This window comes from Aspergillus nidulans, chromosome II, assembly GCF_000011425.1.
Source record: "Aspergillus nidulans FGSC A4 chromosome II".
Classification (NCBI taxonomy): Eukaryota; Fungi; Ascomycota; class Eurotiomycetes; order Eurotiales; family Aspergillaceae; genus Aspergillus; species Aspergillus nidulans.
The window spans coordinates 2,840,010-2,864,007 of record NC_066258.1 but is presented as its reverse complement, the minus strand read 5'-3'; the positions used below and the strand labels follow the sequence as shown (position 1 = coordinate 2,864,007).

Below are 23,998 nucleotides of genomic sequence, written 5' to 3'. Positions count from 1 at the left end.
CGGAGTCTGAAAAATTCCGTGATCGGCGCCGAAGGTTATGTCATCAACCCTGCGTTTCAGCCCTATCTTCCCAAAAAGGGAACTTACTCTTCCTCGCCCGGGTCCAGGGCCAGGCGCTGTACGTACGGGATGTCATGAGTTTCAAGTTCTTAGGTGATATGCGTAAGCATCCCTTAGCGCTTTGGTTGTCTATTTCGAACTATGATTAGCATCGGGAATCTGGCAAAAGTTTGTCTCATATGTATTGTAAGAACCGGTACATATTGTAATTTACCAGAACTGCCGGAGATGATGTCCAGTCGCTCCCCGACGTCACTGCGTAATTCTATCACTCTAACAGCCAGTAAGGGAATCTTAATTACCCAAATTATTGTTGCAATTCTTGTCCTCAATACTACGGCGGTCATTTCAAGATAGGAGATCATTATGAGCGAACCTCTGCCATCGTCGTTCGACGGCCACGAGTACGTCCCCGCAAACGGCAACGCCCATCTACGGAGCGACGCCGAAGTATAGTTTCTGACTATCGCTTTTAGACAATTTCAGGAGGAGACTCCGCTCCAGAAGTTTGGAAGACGGTTCAAGGAGGAGCCATGGGTACCAGCTGGTGAGTGAGAACTGCTGGCAAGAAACAGCATGAAATGTCTGACCACAGTCGGGCTATTAGGATGCGCTGCCACCTGTTATGCGCTTTGGCGTGCTTACCGATCAATGAAGGCGGGCGACTCAGTTGAGATGAACCGCATGTTCCGTGCCCGTATCTACGCCCAAGGACTTACTCTCCTTACCGTGGTTGCCGGTGGACTGTACTACAGAACTGAGCGAACGCAGCGTAGAGAATTCGAGCAGGCGCTAGAGCTACGAAAGGGTCAAGAAAAGCGAGATGCATGGCTGCGTGAGTTGGAGATTCGGGACAAAGAAGACAAGGAGTGGAGAGAGCGTCATGCTGCTATTGAAGCGGCAGCGAAGCAAGCGGGCAATAAGCCGGTTCTTGCGGAGCAAGATGCAGCTCGTTCCGCTCTGGAGCCCTCCGAACAGAAGTATTATGGTGTCTTAGACGCTGTGAGAGATCTAGTTTCACGGCGAGAGTAGGGATGTGAAAAGACACTTGTCTGACCACTGTATTAGTACATCTGCTCTCCTATCTCAGAGGCGTTCGGGACTGTCAATATGCTACTATATTTTCAAATTGTTCTTGACGTATTTCTTCTTGGTGGGTGAAAAATGGCTATAAGCTAACAAACGCCAATTTCCGACATCTCCATTATAGTTGCGGGAATCCAGCTGCATGCATCTATGTGGCATACATGAAATGTGAGCTTCAAGAGCTATTGCCTTTAAAAGGTGATCACGCTTTCAAGCATGCAGTCTAGGCAGCGGCTTGCTCATCAATATACCGTTTCATCATATCGAATTCGGATTTGCCGGTCTAAGCCGTTCAGTAAATACTCTCTCACATTGTCATGGAGGCAGGCTCCCTTACCGAAATCAAATATCGTATATGTTGCTGTGCAGTGTCAGCCTCTCGATAACAAAGCTCTACTCAATGTAAACCAACCAGGTCTGTAACATTTCGATGACGCTCAAACTCCGCTCGAGCATAATCGCGCAGCTCACTCCGAGTAGGAGAATTGGGAATTTCTGCCCTCAACAAGATAAGCACTGAACGTCGAGAGGACATGTTGGATGAGATATATCGGAGCACTAACTGTTTAAAGCCCTGACTATCTCGCGCCACAGCGCAATGACACGCTGCCTTTGTATGAACTGTCATACGGTGTTAGCGCGACATAATCAGCTCTTTTGAGTATATCAGACTTACATGGTCTAGACTGATTGTTGGCTTTCTAAGCTTCGACGGCCGGACTGAGGCAAACAATCTCAGCGACGTCCGCATCAGGCAAAATCATATCACGACAGCTACGACTGGGGGCGCGTAGCTATCCGAGTGTCATAAGTTCAAGGTTATGCGATAAACTAGAATATCCCATATACCCTTAGCGCGATAGTATGGAATTTAGTGGCGCCATGAAAGGCGGTGATAAAGGGGTCGCAACGTATTGTAATTACAGCGCATTACATGGGGATAGCTCAGCACGACGTACGGGCCTTTGCAGAGTAGAAAATCTCAATCAGTGCTGGGGCCAATCTGCGAGGTGCATAAAGGCAGCTTATTATTCGCAAAGCGAGGTTATATCTCGTTCGATTGCCCCGTTGCTGTTCGACGAATGGCCTCCGAGTGTTTACCGATTTCCTTATTCATCACGTGACCCGTTCCTGGTTCCCCGAACTTTTTTTCGGAGCAGGAACGGAGACAGCGCTCTTAAGGAGCAAGCATCAACCCTTGGCCAATCCCTGGTGTAATAAGCTGGCAGTCATGAGGTGTCCTTCTCTTGCGCGGTTACCGCACCGTGCTGTCTCTGGCTTGACCAGGACTCCTGTCAGATTTCAGTCTCAGGCCTTCCTTACCGCACGATGCGCGTCGACGGCCGCTCTCCGTTCCGCAACTCCGGTCCATCAGTCAGTATTGAACCGGCGTTATCAGCAAACGAGGAATGCCTCCGGTACTGCAGCAGCTGTGTAAGCATCTCGTTGTCTTTTCTCAATTAATCCGTCTTCTGTTCACTGACGCCTTTTCTGCTTTGACCAGCTTGGAGGCAGCCGCTCAGACACCGGATTCTTTATCGCAGGAGGCAATCATTGAGAATCTCGATCCTGTAGAGGCTGAGAGGTTATCTCGAGTTCGAAATATCGGTATCGCTGTATGTTGCTCTTTTCCGTCTTAGAAGCGCGTTTGGATAACTAATCGTTTTCCTGCAGGCGCACATTGACAGTGGTAAGACGACATGTACCGAGAGAGTTCTCTTCTACACAGGCCGTATTAAGGCAATTCACGAGGTTCGAGGCCGTGACAGTGTCGGAGCGAAGATGGATTCAATGGACCTGGAACGTGAAAAAGGTATCACCATCCAGTCGGCTGCTACATTCTGTGACTGGGTCAAGAAGGATGAGGATGGCAAGGAGCAGAAGTATCATATGAACTTGATTGATACGCCTGGACATATCGACTTCACCATCGAGGTGGAAAGAGCGCTGCGCGTTCTCGACGGTGCCGTCATGATTCTCTGCGCTGTCTCCGGTGTTCAATCGCAGACAATCACCGTTGATCGACAGATGAGACGCTACAATGTCCCCCGAATTTCCTTCGTGAACAAGATGGACCGTATGGGTGCGAATCCATTCAAGTCTGTCGACCAGATCAACACCAAGCTCAAGCTCCCTGCGGCAGCTGTTCAGGTTCCCATTGGAGCTGAAGACGAGTTTGAGGGTGTCGTTGACTTGGTTCGCATGAAGGCTATCTACAACCAAGGTAGCAACGGTGAGAATATCGTCGTCAAAGATGAAATCCCGGAAAAGGTCAGAGAACTCGCAGAGGAGAGGAGAAGAATGCTCATCGAGACCCTGGCGGACGTTGACGATGACATGGCGGAAATCTTTTTGAACGAGGAGGAGCCCACCGAGAAGCAAATCAAGGACGCTATTCGCCGGGCGACCATCGGTTTGAAGTTCACCCCAGTCTTTATGGGTTCTGCGCTGGCGAACAAGTCGGTTCAGCCGATGTTGGACGGTGTTATCGACTATCTCCCCAACCCATCTGAGGTGCAAAACACCGCCCTTGACAAGAAGCGCAACGAGGCTCAGGTTAAGCTTGTTCCTTACAACGCCTTGCCTTTGGTCTGTCTTGCCTTCAAACTGGAAGAGAGCAGCTTTGGACAGTTGACCTACATTCGTGTGTACCAGGGAACCCTCCGGAAGGGTTCCTACGTCTTCAACGCCCGTACAGACAAGAAGGTCCGGATTCCTCGCATTGTCCGCATGCACTCTAATGAAATGGAGGACGTGTCTGAGATTGGGGCTGGTGAGATTTGTGCTGTGTTTGGTGTTGAATGTGCCTCTGGTGACTCTTTCACCGATGGCCAACTCGGCTACACCATGTCTTCAATGTTTGTTCCGGAACCGGTCATTTCGCTCTCTATCAAGCCCAAGCACAGCAAGGATTACGCCAACTTCTCTAAAGCCATGGCCCGTTTCCAGCGAGAAGACCCTACGTTCCGTGTCTCGTTCGACCCAGAGAGTGAGCAAACCCTTATCTCCGGTATGGGTGAGCTTCATTTGGATATTTATGTTGAGCGCATGCGCCGTGAGTACCGTGTCGACTGTGAGACCGGTCCTCCTCAGGTCGCTTACCGAGAAACCATTAGCCAGCGTGTTGAGTTCGACCATCTGCTCAAAAAGCAATCGGGAGGTCCTGGAGATTATGCCCGCGTTGTTGGATGGCTGGAGCCTACCGGTAAACTTGAGGAGAACCAGTTTGAAGAACAGATTGTTGGTGGAAGTATTTCCGAGAAGTTCATCTTCGCCTGTGAAAAGGGTTTCCATCTCTCTTGTGAGAAGGGTCCACTCATTGGTCACAAGGTGCTCGGAACCAAGATGGTCATCAATGACGGTGCTACACACATGACAGATTCGTCTGAAATGGCCTTCAAGAACGCCACCCAGCAAGCTTTCCGTAAAGCTTTCCAGGAGGGAAACCCCGCCGTCCTCGAGCCTATGATGAAGACTGTGGTCACTGCCCCTGCTGAGTTCCAGGGTGATGTTATCGGTCTTCTGAACAAGCGCGGTGCTACCATTAACGATTCCGAAGTTGGTGTCGATGAGTTCACCGTGTACGCCGACTGCAGTCTGAACGGCATGTTTGGTTTCAGTTCTCATCTCCGTGCTGCGACTCAGGGTAAGGGCGAGTACACCATGGAGTTCAGCCACTACGAAAAAGCACCACCTCAGGAGCAGTATGTTTGACCCTCTCCGCTAACGTTATGTTTATGCTAACCTTCTGCCTCTATAGGAGAGAACTTGTCAAGAAGTACCTCCAGGCCCAGGCTGACAGGCATAAGAAATAAGCTGGTATTGCCCTGGCTTTTGTATGCATATACGCCCCTTGTCTCTCACCAAGGGATATCAGGTAAAGGCGTTTGATGAATCTCTCTCCGATTTCTGAATCATGTATTATCTATTTCATGATAGACTGACCCTGTGGGCTTGTCTTCGTCTCATGTTTTAACAGTATCGGTGCCCATTTTGGCTTTTTTTCGGCGACAGTTTAGGATAAAAGCAGGGTCATTTATGTTACATTTGTATATACTAATCTCACGAACCTATACTCCTCTCAAGACGAGTAGATCTTCGCTAATATTTGTAGATGCTCAAATTCTTAGCCCTAAATTTTCTGGATCGCGGACCCGAGGTATAACCAACGATGGACCTACTCCGCAAATGCTCTTAGCACCGCGAGAGCGGCGGTCGAGAACGTAGCGACACGATTGTGGCCTGCCAAATATGTTACCGTTGTCATTGCACGATGACGCCAAAAAGAAGAGAAACATACCTCCATACGCAACTCGTTCCCATCGCACCCTCTTGACCGCCCCTGGACCCTTGCCAGATCTATTTTCCCAAATAAGAACCTCATTCGGCCCATTATCAGCATCCCTTTTCTCATATGTCAGAACACCAGGAGAATATTGCTGCAGTTGACCCGTTGCAGCTGCCCAGACCCGCCGCCCCTCAAACCAGGGAATCTCCACATCATTTTTAGCATGGATGATAGCCAGATCTAGACCCTTCTCTGCAAAAGCAGGGTTAGCTTGAACTAGGCTGCAGTTCACACCTGTCAGCCTTGCGACTCGTCCGGCTGTATCCCAGGTGTCGAGAATATGGCGCCTGGCCCAGTTTTGGATGCGAGGGTACCCGCGTAGTGGGGAGAGAATGGGAGGCGTAATCCCCTTGAGGCTGTATGATTCAATCAAATTGGGTAGATTGCTGAAGGATGCAAGGAGAATTATGCCAGCAAAGGGTTCAGGGTCTGTGAGGGCTGGTTGGATGGCGGTTGGATCAGGCGAACCAAAAGCGAAGCGCTCTGCCACTGCGGCACTGACGGCTGTTCCGAGGCTCTGGCCCACGATAGCAATCCGTGAGGGGGAGATGTTGAGCGGGGCTGATGTGAGGAAGTTGAGGAGCGTTACGCCGTCGGTGATGAGGCCCTCCTCTGAGGGTGTCCCCGTGGACATTCCGAATCCGCGGTAGTCGATTGCGAAGACATGGATGGGGTTTGTAGGGGTTGAGAGGCCGAGAAGCATACGATATGTCTCTGGCCGTTGAGCAGATCCTAGGTGAGCCGCGTTACCGTGAACTAAGGGCGGGTAGTTAGTTGCTGCTGAGCCCTGACTTCAGCTTCGAGACTTACAGCTCACGACAACCCTGGCGTTTAGATCATTGGCCAGGAGTCTGAATGCCGGAGTCAGGGTATAATCATCCGCGGGGCCAGTGGGCTCGTCCAAATCCAGCTCCCCGTCATGTTCTCGACAAAGGTGCAAAGGTAGGAGGTGCCAGCCATAGATGGTTTCGTTATCAGGGGTGACCAGATGGAATGGCTGGACTTGTGTCTCTGGGATCAAGCTCAGTCTTGGGTATTCTTCTTTATGATAGAACCGGCGACATACTCAAGAAACCGAACGCTTCCACCAAGTTGACGTCTTCCCATAGGGCGGGGTTTATCTTGTTCGCATAGAGTGCGCTGTTTCCGGCAGATATGCCAGTTAGCTGCACATATTTTACTTTGGACATAGGAAGCTCGGTGCATGCCACCATACAATCTCTGGACAACTGGGTACGTCAGGGAACAGACAATGCCCACATATATAAGGCCAGCAGCTGCTAAAGACCAGTAGGCTTTTCGCAGTAGAGGGTTGAACTCAACCATGCTCGACAGGTTTCTGATATAGAGTAAGCTTATGAATTCGACAAAAAAGCAGCCATTCTGACTTGACTTTGCAATTAAGTCCAGTTATTCATGGTCAGCATTGGCATGTACATACTTGAGGACAATTCGACAAGAAGAAAGGTGATGTAACGTAAACTGCGTCAAGCTGTCCTTGATGGGAGAAGTACGTGTTATATTCAAGTATACAGAGCAAATGAACCGCTAGTCCAAGATGATCAACTGAAACGATAAACATTGGGCTGAAGCTCGAGCCGGAGATGGAAATGGAGATAAGGATAGTGCAGCAGGAAGTGATACGGTTGGTGCCTTTATGCCTCAGGCATACACTTGTGATTTGCTTGCCGTTTACCATCCTTTTGTCTCGGCGGATCTCTTTAACTTTGCGGCTCTCTCCATCACTCCTCATCTACGACATGCTCTTCATCCTTTCGAGGGGTATTCGCACCAGCATAACTATTGACTACCCCTCGTAATAGAGTCCATGGCTGAGAAACGCCGGCTCTCCGCCCGTGAACGTCGCGAACCTGCGGCCAAGCGACGGGTCTCCGAAGCGACCACGCGAGCATCGTCACCAGCACAATCTCAACACGCGACAAGGAGAAAGGCTTCCACACCCGCTACTGCCTCATCGCCAGCTCCGACAGCGAATCCTGCCTCAGAAACCGTCGTACCACCTATTTCGACGAAGGTCAAGGATGGGGAGCCCCTCCCGGTCCTCCCTTCGCCGCAGCCCGCGGACCTCTCCCTTAAAGAGTATCAATCAATCGCGGAAAGGTATAACTCCTTACATTGTGGAAATGGTATATACTGTGAACAGTTGGTCGGGCTAATACTACGATAGCGCGGTTCTTCTTGCCTCCCTAGAACGTTCGAAGAAGAAATGGCTGAGCGACGGTATCCTCGAGCGCTATTGGACCAAGCCGAAAAAGACGAAAAGGGAGCAGCTTGAAGGCAAAAATCCTCCCAAGGAGTCGATGTCTAAAGTCGGGCCGTGTAACATTGTCGTCGGGCCTCATCTTTTTGATGCGATGCTGTATACAGTCAAAGACCCCAACGCGCCGCCACCAGTTCAATACACCCCGACCCAACGGCCGATGGTCCACTATGGCCACCCCAATAACTTTCAGCAATACCATCCTTATCCTCAGACTCCTCATTCTGCCCAGAATCAGCGACCACAGCCCCCTCAGACCTCACACGCCCCACCTCAGTCTCAACAAGGCTACCGCCCTCCTCCGCAGCCGGCAAGGACGCCGAGTAACCAGACTCCCCATCGTCCCCCTGGGCCCCAGCCCGCACAGCAGCGTCCCGCCGCAAGTCAGAACCCTCCCACTCAGCCTCCAAAACCAAATCCTGACCCTGTTATTCAAATGCTTGCTACGCGGGCTGCTCAGGACCCCGAACTGAAAGCTTTGATGAGGCTGGTTGCGTCGACAAATGCGACACAGGAACAATTGCGCACCTTCCAGGCCCATATAGATGAGTTAAATGCAATTATAAGGGCGCGTGAACAGCAGCAGCGCCGCCAGCAGCAGCAGCAGCAGCAGCAACAGCGACAGCAGCAACAACAGCAACAACAGCCAGGAACACCTACGCCAACACAACCGCCCCCTCAAACATCCTATCCTCCGGCGCAAGTACCTCAGCAACCAGTTCAGCAGCCATTGCCGGCGAATCCCCAGCAACAGCCTTCCCAGCAAGAACAGCGAACACCTACACCGCAGGGCCCGCCTCAGCCCCAGCAATCATCACAATCCCGCCCTCCTGTTGAAGTTCAAATACCAAGGTCTTCGCATGCCACAGTCGCGCCTCAAAACCAGGCCGGGTTCTCGCAGAACCGCCAGACTCCCGCGCCACAACCCATGCCCGCAGAGCTGCCGGTGAAACAAGAACCCAGTGTAAATACGGCCGCGCCAACGCCAGCTCCCCGTGTCTCAAGTCCGAGCGTTGGTCCGGCCTCGCAACAAAGCCCTGCCACGCAACCCTTGCCCCCCGTGCCACAACATCAGGCAACGGCCTCGAGGCCAGGCCCACAGTATCAGTACCAGCAGCCGCCCTTTCAGGGTCAGCCAATTCAGTCCCGGCCGCCCCAATACGGTTCTCCGGCTCCGTATTACCGTTCCACTCCTGCGAAGCCGCCAGTACCTCCAAGGTTCAACTATAAATCAGTGGTTTTCGAATTTACATCACCTCTAACTCCGTACGGAAGCAGCACGTCAGGCCATGCAGGATCAGGAGATCGGTACCTGTTCCCAGAAAACACTATCCTGGAGTGGCTCCCTGGCGGAACCACTGTCATCGCTTCTTTCTTGCTGGTCAGGAAAGTGGATCCAAACGCTCCATTCCCCATTGAGACATCCGCAGACACTGCTCCATCTCGAGCTAAGGGCAAGACTGGTCCAAAATCGAAAAAGGCGGACAAAAACAAAGATAAGGCCGGCGACGTCCAGAATGGGAAAGACAAGGTCAAAGAAAGTGAAGCCGGTGCGATAAATGGAGACAATCCACAATCAGAGAATAAGGACTCGTCCGCCTCAGACTCTAAACAAAACATCCAAGATAGCCAAGGCGACCAAAAGGCCTCACAGCCCGCGGATCCAAGCAAATCTGCATCAGACACGAAAACGGGCGACGACAAGAAATCCCCACCGCTGAAAGAATACTACCAACCCGTCACCTTCCGCATTTACAGCTCAAACCCCAAGACTCTCGAGCCCTTGGCGCGGGTTGTGAAACCACAGGAGGAAGTACGCAAGTATATGAATGAGGTCATGGACCGCGCCGAGAGAGCCCCCGAGGGGTTCCTTGTTTACCGACTACCGCGCGAGCAGCCAATTGAGGACCATGAGTTGGAAGTGGACCATGGCAAAAAGGGCGGCACGCCTGTCCCAGGGTCAGTTGGGCGTAGTAAGCCGTTAAGGGGGAGGAATTTTGGTGAAGACTCAGAGGCTGAAAGTACAGTTAAAATCACAGAGGATGACGAGGACGAGGAGGAATTGAAGGACTACTATGGGCCGCCAACAGGGTTTGTCCCGTTGGGTAAATGATATGTCTATGTACCAACACTATATAATCAAATATAGCATTGCTTCTAATGCCTGTCAATCCTTGTTCCCACAATTTTCCGTGGAAGGCCATGTCATGTAAGCTTCCCGGCCGTGCATCTTTCTGATGTCTTCGTATTCACCGAGACGAACACGCGTTCAACTCCTTCCCCAGTTCTTGAGCCTTGAAGATAGTTTTTGCAAGTAAAATCGGACCATTGTATTTGCTCGTCTGACACGTCAGACCCTGTTTGGTGGTTGTCGGGGAGTTGATGGAACCGGCCGTGGTTGAAGTATCGAGCCAATGTCTGTGATGACATCTTGTCGAGCAGAGACTCTAGAGGGGTAGACGTGACGAATCATGTAACTTCCAGGGTTAAGCCACGTTTCCTCCCTCTCGCCGGCCTTAGTATACATAGTACTGGACTTTAAGATATAGCATGCTATCAAGCATACAGCAGCTCTCTTCCATGAGGTGTATATACCATGCATGGCTGTGATGATTGTTGCTCGCAAGCCTGATATACTCTCAGTATTCGGATCCTGCGGGGCCATATAGGGCCTTTATATCCCTGATGGCTCCCAGAGAGATTTGCCTCGCTGTCTTTGCTCATAGTTTCCTCATGGGAACTGAAATGTCGCAATGCGTTGGAACAATATGGGTTGGGATGATCGGTCCTAGACTTATTTTGGCAGAATTCCTTTTATTGCAGCCATGCGGCCTTCAAATGGACTTGTTCAGTGATAATTATCCAGCCCATTTCTAGGGCGCCAGTTGGACCGTTTCCAGCGAAGCCGCTGCACCATTTAAAATCCGGATACAACATATCTCCAGGTCCTAGGTAGGCAGACAAGAGTGTTGCTGGGGCTTTGGTCTGTATATTTGACTTAAAGTCTTCAGTTTCCTGAGCCTAGGCCATCCGAGCTCTCGTATTGGGGAAACATCTTAGACACAGCCTCGTCGCACACCCTGACAATATTTTTGGTGGCGTTTGAAGCATCGAATTATTGGGAGAAGTGAAGACTATCCGTTTCGCATGATATCATCGACTGGCCAATCATTCGTCAGCTCAAGAAGTTACACCTTGCTGTGATGGGTCGGTTTGGCATATGTTGAAGAAGCAATGAACGCGACTGATGGGTGCCAGGTACATACCTCGTCAAATAGTTCATTAGTGTTGGCAGTCAATGAGGATATTCACGTCTGGAGGCAAGTTTCCAGAGGCACCAAGCGTGGCCGCTTTTGCATATGGAGAGGAGGAAGAGGAAGTAAAGGAGAAATGGAGGAGAAAGAGGAAAGAGGGAGAGGGACGGTAACGGGATCTCTATAGAGCAGCGGCACATCTAATACGCACTGAGTTCCAGTTTCAGGAGCTGCATTCTCCGATGGCGAGAATTTTCTTACATCTATGTTCACCCAATTGCTCGAGCTGCTGTTGCATTCTGTCCTTACTGCGTGCAAATGGAAGACATAAATAGAGGGCTTGGGCTGCAGCTTGTTACAGTAGCCCAGCCGGAAGACTAGCCTACAGTGATGAATTGACAGAAAGGTACCGATGCCGACAAATATCCAACATTATTTGTTTGATATAGCTTATTATAATTTCGAGGCAGTATGCTTAGCGACGGAGGATATTGGACATGACTAGAAACCCGATGTAAACAAGGGGAAGATAGCAATGCTGAGAAGCATCAAATGTAAGCTTATAGGTATTATATGTAAGCAATTTAGGTGACGTCATTCACAAACCCCCGATGGTGTAGTTGGTTCATCACGTCTGACTGTAATGGAATACATTAAATCAGAAGGTCACCGGCTCGACTCCGGTTCGGGGGAATGGGATTTTTTTCCCCCCATCATCTTTTAGCATTCTTTTCGTCAAACTACGGAGCGGAGAACGGCAAATGAGAATACTTATGTGAGTAAGGTTGTCTGATCTTTTGCCGCCGCCGGCCGCGCCAGGGAAGAGGGACAGTGTAGGGGGTTTGTTTAGAGGTTTTGGGGCGCCGTCTGGAAAACTGGCTAGCAGCCAGTAAATAATTAAGCGAACATAAGAATACTGTCTCTAAGCTTAACCCATCGCTAAGGAAATCAAAATTAGCACCTCCCTTCAAGAACGGCTACTCCGACACCGTTCTGTCCGTTCTCACCTTAACGGCCGCTAGCGGCTGACAAGCCCCAGAGTCCACTCACCCACATAGCGTGATCGGCCCTGGAAAAAGTATTCCCCCCTTGCGCAAAAAAAATCGAAAAAGACAACACTTCTCCCCCGAACCGGAGTCGAGCCGGTGACCTTCTGATTTAATGTATTCCATTACAGTCAGACGTGATGAACCAACTACACCATCGGGGGTTTTGTGTTAGAATTTAAGCGTTATTTTGAGTACACATGTCTACTATGACCTAACCCCATTTACAACGGTAAAATCGGGCAATAAAGTCGATTTCCTTTCATTTTAAAAGGCATTCTTGTTATCCCTTCGAATGGCAGACTATCCAAAACTCAATAAGAATTAGAGGTTTGTGGCTATATGCGCCATTATGGAAAGGGCGCATGGCATTACCTTGGCCTGATACATACCTCCCTGTTTGTATATTACTATATTACTCAATTGACATTGTGTTGCGAGGTTGACGTCGTATCCAGCTGTAATAATTCAGAGTTGTATAATCCCAGGTCATCTTTTAAAGTCAGGTGGGCAGGCACCTGGTTGGTACGGTACGGTACTCCGTCTATTTTTCCCCAGTTCCGAACGCCAAGCGATTGCGCCGGTACGACCCCAGACTTCCCCTTCAAGGCTCAGCATCTTGCGGTACCTATGATCTAAAAAGAGGCATAGATCTCTGGATTGCAGGGATCTAGCTTCTTGTTACTCATTCTAAATGCCTCCCTCGTCTCGTCAATCTCGCAGTGGCGGCTCCCAAGCAGGTCCAAAGTGCGCCACGAGAGCATGTGACCAGTGCAGACTGCGCAAAACAAGGGTGAGTTGTACTACACGACATTGATCGCCTATGGTTACTGAAATATCGCGTCCAGTGCAGCCTGTCTCGGCCGTGCGAACTGTGTGTTTCGCTTGGGTTCGAGTGTACATTTCTCGATCCCCAGAAAAAAAGAGGTCCTCCTGCTCGGTAAGACTGTGATTGATCGGCGTTGAGGATGCGGCTGACGTTACGTAGCAGAGTTAAGCAAATAAGGGAACACCAGGAGCAGTTGCGAGCTCTGCAAGCAATTGGCGGCAGTTCAGAGGTTGTCCCTCAAGGGTCTCATATGCCATCTGGGCCGAGCAATGCAGATCATAGCGAGGATCCAGCCAGGCATGGATATGCCAGTCTCACGGTGGGCAGTGACACCACTCCAGGATCCGCCTGGAGCGGGCCTGAGATGGAGTATTGGCTGCCAGACAGCTTCAACTCCCAGACTTTCCCTTTGTTCGGCTTCCACGGAAGCAATATTCTTGTCAGGGAGACGCTCCCGCCAGTGATCAATGATAACATCAGCCTCGAAGTCAGCAATCAAACTCCTTTGCTCCCCAGCGACATGGACCCTAGCATGCAGCGCGATAACCCGCTCGGCATGACACCCGAGTTCTGGCCTCCCTATATCCACGAAGCGAGCTTTATTCCTTGGATAGATGTTTACTTCGATCGTCTCCATCCAACTCTCCCAGTTCTAAATCGATCCTTACTCTTTACTCAAATCATTCAGCAAGAACATCGCCGCAACCCCCAGTTTGGTGCTATGATTCTGTCTCTTTGTGCCTTCTCCTTGACACAACCGATAGATATCAGTGAACGACCGACCTCTTCATCACGGTCTGATCAGGCAAAGATCCTGGTCCACGAAGCAACAAGAATGCGCACATCTTCTGATTTTGGCGAGCACCCATCAATAGAAGCTGTTTTAACTAGTTTCTTCTTGTTCGGGTACCTTTTCGGGAGTAACCAGCACAATGCAGCAAGACTCCGGCTGCGAGAGGCAATCGATCTAGCCTCGACACTGGGCCTGAATAATCCAGCCACTTACGCGGATTGCTCAGCAGAGGAAAAAGGGCAGTGGCTACGGACATATTTAGTTCTATCTGTGACAGAAAGGTATATATCGCATGCTTGTTTTCACCATATCGATCATACTATTAACGTCGCTAAACAGAGCCTATGCCCTTCAACGTCAACACCCGATAACCTTTACTGGACGCCCATCGGATGTCATCCGGGCGGCCGACGAGATCCGGAATGCAACTCAGCGCGTTGTATCAGGGATAATCGTGCACACGGAAAAAGACGCTACGGCAATGATGGGTCTGTCGCTGCTCATGGAGATATTCGACGCCATTGACGAAGATATCCTCATTTGCTGGAATGCACGGTGCAATGCATCGTCCGGCAACGGGAGGTGCCAGATCCTCACCGAGGATAGAGCGATGAGTATATACCGGAACTTGGCCACAGTGAGCGACGTGGCTCGGTACAATGATCGCGGCCATGGCCATGACCATTTTGATTTCTCAGACCCGGATCAGGAGCCGGATGAGAGTGCGAGCAGTGGACAGAATGGATCAAGGGAGCTCATTGAGTCAAGAGCTCTGCGCGATTTTTTGTCTGAAACGCAATGCGCCGATATTCTGGTCACGCAAAAATGGGTGCAGGACCGGTTATGGAATCTATGTTTCAGTCATGGGCTCTTACAACTAGATCCTGGCCCAGACTGTCGGCAGCTGGGCTTCGGGTATGCCATTGAGAATGCGCAGAGGGCATTGAGACTGTGCCGGTTGCTGAAGATCAGTGCGCTCGAGGCGCATGGAATTGGAATTGTGAGCAACTTACCCGAGTCCCCTCTTGGCTACCTGTGTAGTGCTGATAACAGTTGCAGATCGAGAAACTTTATAATATCGCAACTAGTGCTGTCATGACAGCGCATAATCCAGTCACAAGCCCCGCAGGCACTATACAAGTACTCGCCAACAACTATCTGAAGCTATTGCGGACCTTGCGTGGAGGAAACCATCCTTACTTAGAGCAGTACAAGGCGCATCTTTTAGCGTTAGGATGGGAAGTAGACAATTGATGAAATGCTACTGAACATAGCTACAACTATCATGCACCCTCTTTCCCACCGATCCTCGCCGCCGTCGCAGTCTTATAATTGCGCCACTTCCACATCGGAATTCCAGCGTCATACATCTCATCCACCTCCGCGAATGTCCGGCCCTTCGTCTCAGGCATAAAAAAGTACACAAAAACTAGCACAAAAGCCATACATCCGGCAAACACCAGATACGTTTTCGCGCCCAGCCCCGCCGCATCCGCCGACGTCAACTGCGGCACAGCAAAGGTCGTGATCACCGCCGTGGTCTGCGCGCACGCGATTGTATACGCCATGGTATGGTTGCGGAGCTTCGGTGTCGCGATCTCAGACGGCATCAACGCAGACAGCGAGTAGAAGCCGGCACCCCAAAAGAAGTTGAATATGAATCCAAGCGCGGCGATTCCTAGCACAAAGGATTCGGAGCCGGTGTTAAAGGCGAGGCTGCCAGCTGTGATGTCGATGAGAAGGAGGACGGACATGCCGACAAAAGCTGTTGGACGGCGACCAAAGCGGTCGATGACGAGCGGCGCGGCCAGCGTCCCAGCAAGCGTACAGCAGGATGCAATGACGGTGAAGGTGAATGCGTCGCCGACGCCGAGCTGGGTGAGAAAGACGGTCGTGTATGTGGTGGAGAGGATGATACCGGAGATCTGGTTGAAGGAGTAGAAGGACCCTGCGGTGAGAGTACGCTGGAGGTTCTCGCGGTTAAAGATCTCCCAGAACCGGACGTTGGCTGAGAGGGCGCGCTCATTCTCCTCGCAGAGTTGCATGACGCGGAGTTCCTCAGCGACGGTGGCGTCGGACATTTTGGAACCGCGGAGCTTCCGCAGATTACGGTGTGCTTCTTCCATGCGGCCTTTGGAAACGAGCCACTGCGGGCTTTCAGGGAGGAAGACGGTTGCCACGAGGATCACGACGGGAAGCGCGCATTGGATGGCAAGCGGGATCATGTACTGAAGGTGTCCGTCCAGATCTTTGGTCTCGTTGACTATGATTGTCGAGATCACGCCAGCTAGCAGAGAGAGAATATTGATCGAGGTCACGCTGCGGCCGCGCATGGATGGGGGTACAACCTCGGAAAGGTACAACGGGGCGGTTGCATTGGCGACACCGATAGTAATGGCGTTGAGGAACCGGCCGATAACAAACTGAGCGAGGTTCTTCGCGAAGAGTTGCAGGAACCCGCCACCAATGGAGACGACGTATGCACCGATAAGCGGCCATTTGCGGCCAAGGAAGTTGTTCAGAGGAGACGCTGCTACGCCACCGACGATGGAGCCGACGAGGGGAACAGAGAAGACCAGGTTCTGATTGCGTGCCGTCAGGACCAGCGTGCCGTCAACGGGATTGGGGCCCTGGAAGTCTTGCACCTGCGATTGTGAGTGCTCGTCAATAGAAAGGGCTGGTGTAGGCGGTCTTACAAATGCAGTCAAGGCCGCCAATGGCGAAATGACCTTGTCGTCGAATCCAAAGACAAACGAGGCAGATCCAAACGCGATGCATGCGAGGATCAGGAGCGCATTGACCGCGCCTTCATCTGAGATAGACGAGGCATTGGTTTCCGTCTCCGTCTCAGTCACTGGCTGGACGGCGTCCACATGCCAGGTCTCAGCAGGCTTTTCGGCCGTGTCCTTCTCGGTGGTCGAAGACATTATTGTGACCTGATAGCAAATCGATTTTCACTTCGAATTCACTCAGATTTCACTTCGATTTCATTCTGGAGCGAACTGATTCATTTTGCGAATCCCCTTCCTTTTATGGGTGGCGGGTTGAGTCCTCCTGGTTCTTCCGGGGCTGGCCCGGCCGGGGTAAGTGTCAGAGAGTTGGATCGGTTTCTCCGCAGAATCAGTCGATACGAGCCCTAAGGGGCACAGGTTTCTCCGACAATGTCCCGGCCCGCCCCTCGGGCTAGGCTGGTTTCCCCAGAATTTCTCCGGTACGGGACGCCTCCGGCATGCCATCGGCTATCGGTGACGATGTTCTTTATTGGCAAACATTTCTTTCGACATCGACACTGAGCATCTTTCTACAATCTCAAAATGCCCGGTGCCATGTCTACACCATCCAAACCGACCGCGCCGGCATTCACAAGATGGAGGCCTAAGTTCCATCTCCTCGCACCCAGTAACTGGCTCAACGACCCCTGCGGCCCTGGCTACGATCCCTGCACAGGAAGATACCACCTTGCGTACCAATGGAATCCTAAGGATAACGAATGGGGCGACATCTGCTGGGGTCGCGCAACGTCATGCGATCTAGTCTCATGGGAAATCGACCCAGAACCCTGTCTTGCGCCGTCTGCACCCTACGACAGCAAAGGGATCTTCACAGGATGCTTCCAGTCGACCAACCTCCAGGGCCAGCAAGACGGCACACTTACTTACTTCTACACTTCTGTAAAAAGCCTTCCAATTCACTATACCCTTCCTTACTCGAACGGATGCGAGACCCTGAGTATCGCGCTGTCCCGAGATGCAGGACGCACGTGGGAAAGACACGCGCAGAACCCCATACTCCCTGGCCCACCGGCCGGTTTACAGGTCTACGGCTGGAGAGACCCGTTTGTATGTTCCTGGCCATCTGCACCGGAGAGTGTCCGTGAGGCGGCGCGGCAAGTGGTAGGGGAAGGGGACGTCATGTACGGGTTCATCTCGGGTGGTCTAGTCAATAAAACGCCGACGGTCTTTGTGTACGCGATTACACGAAACACTCTCACAGAGTGGAAATACGTCGGGATCCTCCTGGACGTCGGGCTCAATTATACCCTGTCCCGCTGGTCCGGCGATCTCGGTGTGAACTGGGAAGTCTCAAATCTCGTCACGTTGACAAACAAGGAAGGCACTTCACGCGATTTTCTAATCATGGGCGTGGAGGGATGCATTCCGAGCCCAGACCCAAATCGCCCAGCCGCCCGAGATCGCCGCATCCAACGCTCCCAGCTCTGGACTTGCATCAAGCAAAACGAAACCCGGGGCCAAACACAGACTGCTTTGATGCAAACCTCCTTCGGTGGCATTTTCGATAGTGGACTTTTCTATGCGGCTAATTCCTTCTTCGACCCCGTCACCCAGCGACAGGTCGTGTTCGGTTGGATCACAGAGGAAGATCTGCCCGACACGACGCGGAAAGAGCAAGGATGGAGCGGGCTGGTCTCGTTGCCGCGCACGCTTACACTTCAGACGATTCACTGCGTAAAGCGCGCGCGCTCAACGACTTCATTAGGCGACATTACCTCCGTCGAAGCCGTACCGGATGAGCAGGGGACGTACACCGTTCATACGCTGGGCGTGGAGCTTGATCCACGTGTTGAGGAGTTGCGGAAAGGTGCGAGGGTACTTACGCGTGAGGCCTTGGATTTGTCCTTTAATGTCGACGAGGCGGGTACGGTTATGGCAGCGACCACAAGTACACAGAGCAGCGGCTGCTTTGTCCCCTTGGACACGACGAGGTGGGAGGTTGATGCGGAGATTGCGGTTGGAAGGAAATGTAGCCGGGTTGGAATGGTTATTTTCCACGACGAAGGTCAGTTGCACTTTGTGTTCCCTGTAAAACGTCAATTCATTCTAGATACTTGTTCGTTTGAGCCTCAAAACTAGGACCTGACTGACTGACATCGACGGCCCAGATTACACTGCCAAAACGACTCTTTTCTGGGACCCTGTGCATGAGACATTCCAGGTTGAACGTCCACGTCCATCTAATATCAACCCCGACATCAACCACGCCCCAGAAGTCACCCCGCATACACTATTCACATACACTAACCCAGCCACGACCACCAACGACAACACCGCGTCAGAAATAGAAACAGAAGAACCCCTGCGCATCCATGCTCTCTTCGACAGTAGTGTGCTTGAGGTCTTCGTTAACGGCCGCACAGCGATAACCACTCGGATTTATCATTCCGGGGGCCGAACAAAAACTGATGGTCCCAAATGTGTTGGGGTTCAATTTTTCGCAGATGCTGAGAATGCAGGCTGTGATGCTGATGCTCATGCTCATAGTGGGGGTGGAGCTGGAGGTAAAGAGGCGCCAGCGAGACTCATCCATGCTACAATTTGGGATAGTTTGGCTTGTTTATAGAATTGAATAGAAATAGATATGCTTATGGCGTAGAAGGTCCTAACAATGTTTTGTCAGTGAGATGACAACCAGTAATTATAGACATTAACGCGTAAGATAATGGTGGGCTATTTGTGGCAAGCCAGGGCATCAGACTAGCTATTTTCGCACCCAAAGCGAATCACATTCCTACCTATTTCACTAGACAACTCTACCACGGCGCCTTGCTACGAGAGACCTTATTACAAAGGCGCAGGTGTTTTGTAAGAGTATCGGGAGAAAAAGAGACTGAATCTAACTTTTGCTTCGACTATTCGCGTAAATCTATTGATAACACATTGTGACAACGCCGTACTGCCTACTACACCTGCAATGAATGAAACATGGCAGCCAGAACCCAACTCCGGAAAGCTCCTACAGGACTATCAAGCAAACCAAAGAAATGAATCAAGTACTCCCCCCATACCTTCCCGTACCGCTACTATCCCCAATTACCCCCGCAGTCTCCAACAACCACCTCGCCTGCTCGAGAGCCGAGTCCCCTGCCCCAGCACTCAGATTGACATGGCGTCTGCGTTCTGCCTCTCTAGCTTCGAAGTCCCAGCTTGCTTGCTGGAGCTCCACGGCGCTTTTTTGCAATGATGATGATCCATTGGGATTGGAACCCGGCACTAGACCCCATACTTCGAGGTTGTAGATGTCGATATTTGTCTCTGATTTGGATTTAGTTGGCTGCGCGCCTGGGGGCAGGAAGACGCCGTCATGGCCGAAAGGGGAGATGTGGAGTTCAGCGGACTCAAGGCTCGTCCCAATCACGAGACTCCCGGCGCCGAGGGGCGTGGGCGGCAGCTTTTGGGTGCGCGAGGACGGTGGTATTCGGCAGCCAATGGCAATGCCGTGATGAGTTGAGAAGTATGCGGTGGGTGTGTTTGGTTTGTCAACGACGGAAGGTGAGGGGTTACCCCGTAGAAGGATGTGATATGGTGATAGAAGGAAGAGGCAGGGGAGGACGGATGATGAGAAGTCGGAGGTGCTTTGGCTTGTGGTTGGCGATTTCCAAGGTTGAGGGAGATATGCACCCAGTGTGAGCATGTCTCCTGTATCAGTGTCTTGTCCATAGAGAAGGAAGAGGGTGCCTGATTGCCAGGTGAGAACGTTGTGGGAGAATGAGGTTAGAGAGGAACCATGCGCTGCGATTGAGAAGACAGGGTGAAGGCGGACGTTGCCGTGTAGGAGGTTCTGGTTGTCTGAAGTTGAAGGGAGGAAGAAGGAAAGGTGAGATATGATACTTGGGCTCAGAATAGTTGATTCGAAGCTTCCTGGAAGTGTGATTGACGCGAGTGAGCTTTTTACCGGTTGCGACATTTGTTCCGCTTCGGTAGTATCGCTTCCACGATGCTGGGAAAAGTCTAGATTCTTGCTGAAGAGAAGGTGCTCAAATAATGGCGTCAAAGGGTCGAATAGATATGGAAAAGAGCTAGTGATTGTATCTGCGAATGTTTTATAGCTGATTCCTCCAGAGGCCTCTTGCTCAAAAGCGGCCAGGATACTGTCAGCTTCTTCTCGAACAGAGAGCATTCGTGTCTCATTCAGATCAACCGTATAGTTTGAAATATCCTCTAAAGGCTTCAATGGCGCGATCACAAGCAAGAGCATCAGGAGACGACGGAACGTGCTCAAAGAGATGCGCGCCTCATAGACCCTCTTGTCTATGCGCGAGTCGTGCTTGAAGACCTCGATAGCATCAAGTGATTCCAAAGCAGCGAGTGCAAGATCATCCTCATCATCTTCATCATAGTTATCGTTGGCCGGCGCATCGATATCAAAGCCACGGGTTTGTGAAGGGGCCGGTATATCTTCTTCCTTCCCTTCATTCTCAGCAGGCTTCTCAATCTCCTTCCGGGCGACATCAGCTAGACTTCCGAAAAGTAACCTGATTCTATTTTTTTGGCCTCGCCGGAGGACTTTGCCATATCGCTCCGTTAGTAGCACGACCACCTTTATCAAAGCCTCTAACGTGAGAACGCTAGGTGCTAGCGAATTCTGGAAAGGGAAAGCCCCAAGATACGACGCCATGCGGAAGATAACTGGCCCAGCATCCAGAGGGCAATGAGAATCACTGTGATCCGGGATACTCAGGAAGTCTGAGAGCGTCTTCTCATTCCAGTACTTGAGCCCTCCCTGCTCTGTCGCCCGCTGATAGAAGTTGTCCTTGAAGTGGGTGAGCTCTAGTGGGGTAAAGCATTTTGTTGCAAAGCGCTCCGCTAGTTTCAGGCTCAATTGCTCTGCGTCTGCATCAGACTTATTCTTCGATGATGGGAACAAATTCGGCGTCAGGTCTGCTATAAGAGTGGGAATAGCCACCAACCTGGAGAAGTATAGCCAGCATCTTCATGCGATTGTCCCACTCCCATTTTTGCATCAGTACTTCCAGCAAGAGCAATTATAAAATCAATCAATCTGCCTGGTTTCTCCAGGCTAATCCTGTGATATATCGAGGACGTTACGGAAGGTGTGATGTCTAGGTATCTCGGTAAATAGATCGTAAGCCGACTATTGAGAAATTCAACCTCGATCACCCATGGTCTGACTAAAGTAAGTCCGACGTCAAGTAGGGGATAGAGCGTCTAAGATGTTCTAAAGTTGATGGATTTCCGACGAGAGTTGTATGATGTGCAGCCTTGCTAGTGAGGGGAATGAGAGTCTGGACCGGGGACAAACGTCACCGCAACCGGAAATGCCAGATTTATAGAAGCACGCTAAGTAAGCATCGAGTTGCTTGCAGACAAACGTTCAATTTTCTCAACACCTATCATGAAGGAGGCGCTAGTCTTAGATCACTTTTACATTCACAGTATTTAGAAGCTAGAGTATTTAGATAAAATACGGTTCGTTGCTTAGGTATTCCGGCAGAATTGGCATTATTAATGATGTTTACCTAAGTGGCTGCCCTGGCCTCTAGATGTTGCGAAGGTAAACGATCGTCTGTCTACGCTCGAACATCTGTAATCCCTTCAAAGACGCTTTGATTTAGCTAATTACAGGTGAGCCCCGTGAAGCCACAAAAATTTCGACAAATGAATACAAGAAGCGATCCAGGAGAAGAAGAGCCTAGAGCATAACAACGCCCACACCACCCATCCGATTTTCGTCGGGCAAGTTTTTCTCATTGACCCCTCCGGCGATGGGGGCGGTTCGGTAGTTGTAAAGGTAGAAGTGGAGCTGGCCGTCACCGGCACCGAACTTGAGTTGTTCCAGGAAGAGCGGGTTGTGGTGCGAAGTGAGTGCGTTGAATACGTCGAATTGGGCCTTTGGCGAAGTTAGGCGTAATTCGCTATCAGGGCAAAAGAACACGTACCTTCTTAGCTAAGATTAAAGCGTCGTTCATCAACATCTGAAGTCTGTTCTTGAGAGCTTTCTGGTCGTCCAAGAAGGCTGTCTCGGTGGCGTAATAGTAGAGATATGCCGCGCGAACACAGTCGTGCTTAGGATGTTGGATCACCGTAGACTCGAGATTATAGAATGAGAAGAAATCCGTAATCTTGTGAGTTTCGGGGTCCTCCACCACGTACGACCAGATAACCTGTTCCTTTTGAGGGGATTCTTTGTAGACAAGCCAATGGTCAATTTCCTCGCGGGTAAAGGCTTGGTGAATATCAAACTGGTTCAAATAACGCTCCAGTAGATCATGAACGGCGTCAACATCTTTAGCTTCCATTGGTCGAAGGTTGGGTGTCGATGTGTGGCTAGGAAGATGGTTCTTGGTAATTTGACGAGCTTTGGTAGATCCCCTGGGAAGAGGAGAAAAGCCGACCTCGTAAAGCTTCAGCCAGTCGAGCGGGCGGTGATAATAACGACAGGACGAAACAGGTGTTGGGAGAACAACACCGGCAGTATAGATAGCCTGGTAGATGCCATTCAAGTAGCAACGGCGTGTGATCTCCTTGATGAGGACAGGGGCCAGTCGCTTGGACCGCAGCTTTTTGTGAATGCAGAGGAAATTGATCTCTGTGACTTTAATCTTTTGGCCGCGTACGCGAATTTGAGTTGGGACACCAGAAATTGAAGCCACCAACTTGCGCGACTTGGTCGCACGAACACCCACGTGCCATTCTTTGCGCCAACCCGGCGACATGAGCGCCCTATCATTCAATAATACGTTAGGCACTGGACAAATTTGTCAATAAAGTAAACGTACCAGTGCAAAAAGGACTTGGAGTATCTGAACCGAAACATAGCATTATCGTCCTCAACATAGTGGTATGTGAGTAGGTCCCAGAGCTCCCGAAGTTCCTCCTCGTTCGTCAAGTCCAGGGTGGTCCACTCGAAGCCCTCAATCAACGCATCCGGCTCCTTCGATACCTTCTCAGGGTCGATCATCTTAATCGGCCCACCGGCAGCATTGCTGGCGGCTTCGTCGAAGCGGGGTACGGGTTGCGTCTGCCAGAACTTAAACGCGGCCATATCCTTCTTGTTCTTCCCGGTCAAAGAAAGCCCGGTCAGAAGTTCAGATATATCCATCTTGCGCAATGCTTCCAAAGCCTTGTCCTTATCTAACCCACCGAGCTCGTTCTTCAGGGAGGGATTGTTTTCCAATAGTGCCTCGGCCGCCTGCGGGGTCAGCTTTCCGCCCGGTGTCTGTTCCGCATCGTTGGGCTTCTGGACAGTGTTAGTAGAAGCGATTGTACGGGTTGAGGCTGAATTAACTGACCTGAGGGGCCTTGCCCTTGGAGTCTTTTGAGTCTGACATTGCTGCTGCGGCGGAAGAGGTATGAAAGAGGAGGCTGGACGGGAACGGGAGTCGGAAGCTTTTCAGGCCCCACGTCACAGAAAGGTGGCCTCTGTTTTTGCGAAGTCTGACACACTATGCTCCCGTGACAGTAACTGAGAGACTGGACTTGGATATTTCTTTCTAATCAAAGTAAACATAAAGCGCGGACAGGCCAGTTCGAAATTGACTGCTA

General features: G+C 51.0%; 9 protein-coding genes across 9 annotated transcripts, besides 3 other annotated features; 5 read left to right on the top strand and 4 right to left on the bottom strand.

Moving 5' to 3' along the window:
• Positions 1-23,998: part of a sequence feature (contig 1.62 526..201480(-1)) that runs on past both edges of the window.
• On the top strand, positions 427-1,092 carry rcf1 (respiratory supercomplex assembly factor RCF1; the record flags this gene model as incomplete). The annotated part of the gene is made up of 3 exons (XM_656343.1): positions 427-464; positions 537-607; positions 656-1,092. 3 exons carry the CDS (start codon positions 427-429, stop codon positions 1,090-1,092), a joined length of 546 nt encoding a protein of 181 aa, XP_661435.1.
• On the top strand, positions 2,378-4,961 carry ANIA_03832 (protein mef1; the record flags this gene model as incomplete). Its single annotated transcript, XM_656344.1, has 4 exons — positions 2,378-2,580; positions 2,651-2,762; positions 2,821-4,850; positions 4,907-4,961. 4 exons carry the CDS (start codon positions 2,378-2,380, stop codon positions 4,959-4,961), a joined length of 2,400 nt encoding a protein of 799 aa, XP_661436.1.
• Positions 5,170-6,820, bottom strand: ANIA_03833 (alpha/beta hydrolase; the record flags this gene model as incomplete). The annotated part of the gene is made up of 5 exons (XM_656345.2): positions 5,170-5,388; positions 5,447-6,250; positions 6,305-6,505; positions 6,561-6,634; positions 6,711-6,820. The coding sequence occupies 5 exons, from the start codon at positions 6,818-6,820 to the stop codon at positions 5,324-5,326; spliced, it is 1,254 nt and encodes a 417-aa protein (XP_661437.1). The 3' UTR covers positions 5,170-5,323.
• ANIA_03834 (uncharacterized protein) lies at positions 7,255-9,888 on the top strand (the record flags this gene model as incomplete). The annotated part of the gene is made up of 3 exons (XM_656346.1): positions 7,255-7,276; positions 7,318-7,615; positions 7,683-9,888. The coding sequence occupies 3 exons, from the start codon at positions 7,255-7,257 to the stop codon at positions 9,886-9,888; spliced, it is 2,526 nt and encodes an 841-aa protein (XP_661438.1).
• Positions 11,565-11,583: a sequence feature (Short protein (ANIA_11418, CBF75277.1) was converted to a misc_feature.).
• Positions 11,618-11,649: a sequence feature (Short protein (ANIA_11418, CBF75277.1) was converted to a misc_feature.).
• On the top strand, positions 12,770-14,806 carry ANIA_03835 (CeGAL family transcription factor; the record flags this gene model as incomplete). The annotated part of the gene is made up of 5 exons (XM_050611402.1): positions 12,770-12,868; positions 12,924-13,015; positions 13,067-13,978; positions 14,037-14,697; positions 14,786-14,806. 5 exons carry the CDS (start codon positions 12,770-12,772, stop codon positions 14,804-14,806), a joined length of 1,785 nt encoding a protein of 594 aa, XP_050467436.1.
• On the bottom strand, positions 14,981-16,624 carry ANIA_03836 (uncharacterized protein; the record flags this gene model as incomplete). Its single annotated transcript, XM_656348.1, has 1 exon — positions 14,981-16,624. The coding sequence occupies one exon, from the start codon at positions 16,622-16,624 to the stop codon at positions 14,981-14,983; it is 1,644 nt and encodes a 547-aa protein (XP_661440.1).
• ANIA_03837 (glycoside hydrolase family 32 protein) lies at positions 17,012-19,067 on the top strand (the record flags this gene model as incomplete). Its single annotated transcript, XM_050611401.1, has 2 exons — positions 17,012-18,494; positions 18,598-19,067. 2 exons carry the CDS (start codon positions 17,012-17,014, stop codon positions 19,053-19,055), a joined length of 1,941 nt encoding a protein of 646 aa, XP_050467435.1. The 3' UTR covers positions 19,056-19,067.
• On the bottom strand, positions 19,359-21,448 carry ANIA_03838 (TLD domain-containing protein; the record flags this gene model as incomplete). Its single annotated transcript, XM_656350.1, has 3 exons — positions 19,359-19,401; positions 19,501-21,373; positions 21,403-21,448. 3 exons carry the CDS (start codon positions 21,446-21,448, stop codon positions 19,359-19,361), a joined length of 1,962 nt encoding a protein of 653 aa, XP_661442.1.
• ANIA_03839 (glycylpeptide N-tetradecanoyltransferase swoF) lies at positions 22,065-23,784 on the bottom strand (the record flags this gene model as incomplete). The annotated part of the gene is made up of 4 exons (XM_050611400.1): positions 22,065-22,343; positions 22,393-23,176; positions 23,233-23,693; positions 23,746-23,784. The coding sequence occupies 4 exons, from the start codon at positions 23,782-23,784 to the stop codon at positions 22,146-22,148; spliced, it is 1,482 nt and encodes a 493-aa protein (XP_050467434.1). The 3' UTR covers positions 22,065-22,145.